Source organism: Meleagris gallopavo, chromosome Z (assembly GCF_000146605.3).
Source record: "Meleagris gallopavo isolate NT-WF06-2002-E0010 breed Aviagen turkey brand Nicholas breeding stock chromosome Z, Turkey_5.1, whole genome shotgun sequence".
Classification (NCBI taxonomy): Eukaryota; Metazoa; Chordata; class Aves; order Galliformes; family Phasianidae; genus Meleagris; species Meleagris gallopavo.
Genome location: NC_015041.2, coordinates 39,059,792 through 39,063,714, shown reverse-complemented (window position 1 = coordinate 39,063,714; position 3,923 = coordinate 39,059,792). Strand labels below are relative to the sequence as shown.

General features: G+C 31.7%; 1 protein-coding gene across 1 annotated transcript in view; it reads left to right on the top strand.

The window, feature by feature from the left end:
* The first annotated feature begins 2,618 nt into the window (after positions 1-2,618).
* Positions 2,619-3,923, top strand: part of LOC104915132 (contactin-associated protein-like 4) — a 248,871-nt gene continuing 247,566 nt past the window's right edge. The window contains exons 1-3 of the mRNA XM_010725847.2: positions 2,619-2,661; positions 3,311-3,514; positions 3,683-3,867. Of these exons, the coding sequence (XP_010724149.2) occupies positions 2,619-2,661; positions 3,311-3,514; positions 3,683-3,867 (432 nt within the window). The remainder of the gene's footprint in view (positions 2,662-3,310; positions 3,515-3,682; positions 3,868-3,923) is intronic.

Here is a 3,923-nt window from a genome sequence, read left to right as displayed (position 1 = left end):
AAAAAAAAGGCAGAAATCAGAAAAAGAAAATTCAGTAGGAAAGAAAGAAAGATAGAAAGAGTGAAATAAAGGAAGAGAAAAAGAACAGAAATATATTTCCTATTTTTAGCTGAACTGTCTATCTTCATATGAACTGACTGTATCTGCTTCTGCCATGAGTGGAAGACAAACTCTCTGTGCTGTCAAAATCAAACATACAATATTAACATTCAGCCTCTGCCTGGTTTTTCCTGTTCAGAGTATATAAAAGAGACTGATGAACATTTCTTACAACTTGTTTCTGAACTATCAGATTGTGACAATTAAGGCACAAATAAAACAGTGTCCATGCTAAGCTGAATTCCTTGTACTTAGAAGTCTCTTTGGCTAACTTTTTATCCCTATCCACTTTTTACCCAGTTTATTTCTCATCCCATCCTCTGAAAACCAATAAGCTAAAAATAGGAATAAAAACAGCTAGCTCATGTGAGAGGAAGAAAGATGGTTTAAATATAAAACTGACCGTTGTAGGAGAGTGATAATTGGGAAATAAATACACTGTATGTAAAAGAAATTGGTGCAATGCCCAAAAGTAAGCATAATAGATACTGTAATATGCAAACTCGATGTGAGTCCTCACTCCAACAATGCTGAATCAGCTGAACAGTAATTCTGAGCAGCCCCTTCCTGACTAGAATACGTAAAAATGATGCAATTATGCCAGTCAAAGAAAGAACTTCCCACACTCTATATAACTCGGATAACCTACTTTCAAGTGTTTGCTATGAATTATTGCACAGTAGTTTGTTTAAAATATTTTTTAATACTTATAATTACATTCTTTATATAAAAATATAGATAAAATCATATAGATTATTTCAAATCAGAAAATTACAAGCAGGTTTCCAAAATTTCCAGTTTCTCAAAGGCATGTCATAATTTTCAAAAGATCAGGGTTAAATGTCATTTATACATTCATCTTGGTAACTCATATTAAGAGTATTTTCTCAGTCAAAATATGTTAAGATCTGTCCATGGCTGTACGCAAATTTCTATTACTGAAGTTTCAACTGAAGCTGTTACTATTCACATTCATGGTTTAAATTTGACATTGATAAATGCTCTTACTATCTGCAACCATTCAATGAAATAATGAAGTAAAATAGTCTAGAAATCATTTTATGTAGGATGGAATGTTTATTCATAGTATACTTTGTAAGTGAATTCTTCATAAGAAGAACCTTATCTAAATGTGCAGAAAATCAAGGAACTTTATTTCAAATTGTAGATGCATACACCTGACCGAAGTCCATGAAAATGGAATATAAATCTTAGGTCCTATAGCTAAATTAAATTAATTTCCTTGCTGACAATATGAACATACATATGAGTATATATATATCTGAAGTTAAATAAAATAAGTAAATAAATAGTTGATTTCCCCGGATTTGAAAGAAGTCAACCGCTCAGATGAAAAATAACTTTGTGTTTTAATGAGTATCCTTCATGTCTTCATTTACTTCAAAATGTAACTTTCAAGTGCAGTAGCATTTTTCTTCTTCATTTATGAAACTGCAAATAGTCAATGAGCTTTTTATAGTGATACCAGCTTTTTTCTATGTGCATTGTTCAATCTTTAATGATTTTGATGGATTTTGTTTTATATCATTTGGCTAAAATCACTTCTTTTTTCTTCAAGTAAAGTGAAAGTATGTGAACTTGAAGAAAACTAGATAAAAGACTATCATAAATAGAAAATGGATTTAACTAGAACACTGTCATGGAACTGTCACACTGCATTTTTCAACATAAATATGGAAAGCATAAAAGTAAGAGAATAAGTCAGTAAGCATATATTCATTTAATAATATTAAATACTCCTCACTGTTATTCTGTATGCATCTCTTAAACATAGGAATTTTTAATTCGTATATTGTAATACAGAATCAAAATATCCTTGAGTGTCTTCCCATCTTTCCTTACTGCTGATTTTGGTAAACTGCTTGCTGGGGACTTAAATTTAAAGATCTTCTAGTGAAACTTCACTTCAAGGAGTAGGGTCATCTACAGATCGACTACGTTTCTCAGAACCCCATCCAGATTGTCTTCAATCCTTTTTTCATCCCAGCTTGTACTGGTAGTGAAATGTTGCTGCAATCCAGGGCTTGCATGTGACTTTGCTGAATCTCTTAAGGATCTCCATGGCTTCCAATTGATGAGGTGGCCTGCAGTATTTGGTTGATACTGTTTACTGTTTAACATAGAATCATAGAATCGCAGAATTTCTGATTTTAGAGGCTTAAGCTTGAACCTGTCAAAAAGAGCTTTAGGGTACTTGTGGATGGAAAATTGCAATGGGGTAAGGTATCTGGAAGTGGAAATAGGAAAGATCTATGAGATGTCTTATCCATCTGTATAAATATTTAATGAGACAGAACCAAGTTCGATCCAGTGTTGCCCAGTGTCAGCACTATAGCAAAATGGGCATGAACCAAAACACAAGAAATTCCACTTAGATATTAGAAAAGTTCTTTTACTGTGATGTTGTTTGGATTGACATCAGTTGCCAATGTTGAGAGTTGTAGAGTTTCCATTGTTCATATAATTTAAAACTTGACTAGAAATGGCCTTGAATAAACATGCATAAATGTGTGCGGAATTTGGATGCAGTGATCTCAAGAAGTATCTGTCAACATCAGCCATTCTATGTTTCTATGACTTTACTCCCATCCTGGAAAGTTACTGAGAAAAAGTAATTTTAACCTGTATTCCAGCTCTAAAATCAGCTTAATCAAAATTATAATTTCTTTATGACATCAGTAAAGTAACATTTGATGAAGAGTACAAGCTTCTATTCATGACTGACAGGCCTTCATTTCAAAATATTTTTGTTATTAGGTGTATTATAATAATATTTTTAATTACTATGTAGCTATTTAGATTAATTTCAAAAGTCGCTCAAATCTATGCCTTCCATAAAGGCCCTAAAAAAATTAATGAAATGTAATAGAAGTTGGATTTTCATTTTATGATTATTTATTATTTGGTTATTTGGAATAAACTGCAGAAAAATTAATGGAGATTTTCACTCTAAAAATACAATATAAGCAGAAACAAACAAAGTACTTTGTTGCTCAAAGGTCAACAAGAACTTTCAGCATGTGAGTTCTTCATCAAAGGAAGAATAGGAACAAAAGAAACATAGTACACTTTCCTGAGCACAAACTAATCTTGAAATATTGATGGACCTCATATTATATTGAAGTAATACTTGTTTCTTTTAGACATGGGGTTATACTTTTTTTTTTTTTTCTCATTTCTTTACTTCTAGAGTCTGAAGTAATTGGTTTTGATGGGAAAAGCTGCCTAATTTACACATTTAAACAAGAGCCTATGTCTGCATTGAAAGATGTGATTTCTCTGAAGTTTAAAGCAATACGAAGTGATGGAATTCTCCTCCACAAAGAAGGAAAGAATGGAGATCACTTAATCCTGGAATTACTTAAAGGAACGCTATCTCTACTCATTAACTTAGGTAAAAGTTACAGTCTCAGAAATTCCAGTATTGTTATTAAATATTATTTGACTAGGGTTTATTTTTGTTTATTAAGCGGACATAGAAGTATAATATAAGATAAACTAGCAGCATATATCTGAATATTTTTATGTGAAATTAATAGTTTCTTGTTTTTCTTCTCTCAAGGTGATTATAAAACTCATTCTTCTAGTACCCAAATTAATATTTCCCTGGGCAGCCTTCTGGATGATCAACACTGGCATTCTGTTCTCATTGAGCGCTTTAACAATCAAGTAAACTTTACAGTGGATAAACACACTCATCATTTTCATGCTAAAGAAGTATTCAGTTATTTGGACCTTGACTATGAGGTGTGAAAATTATCTTTTCTTTATTACATTTATTAACTTTGTTAGGCAAATTAAAC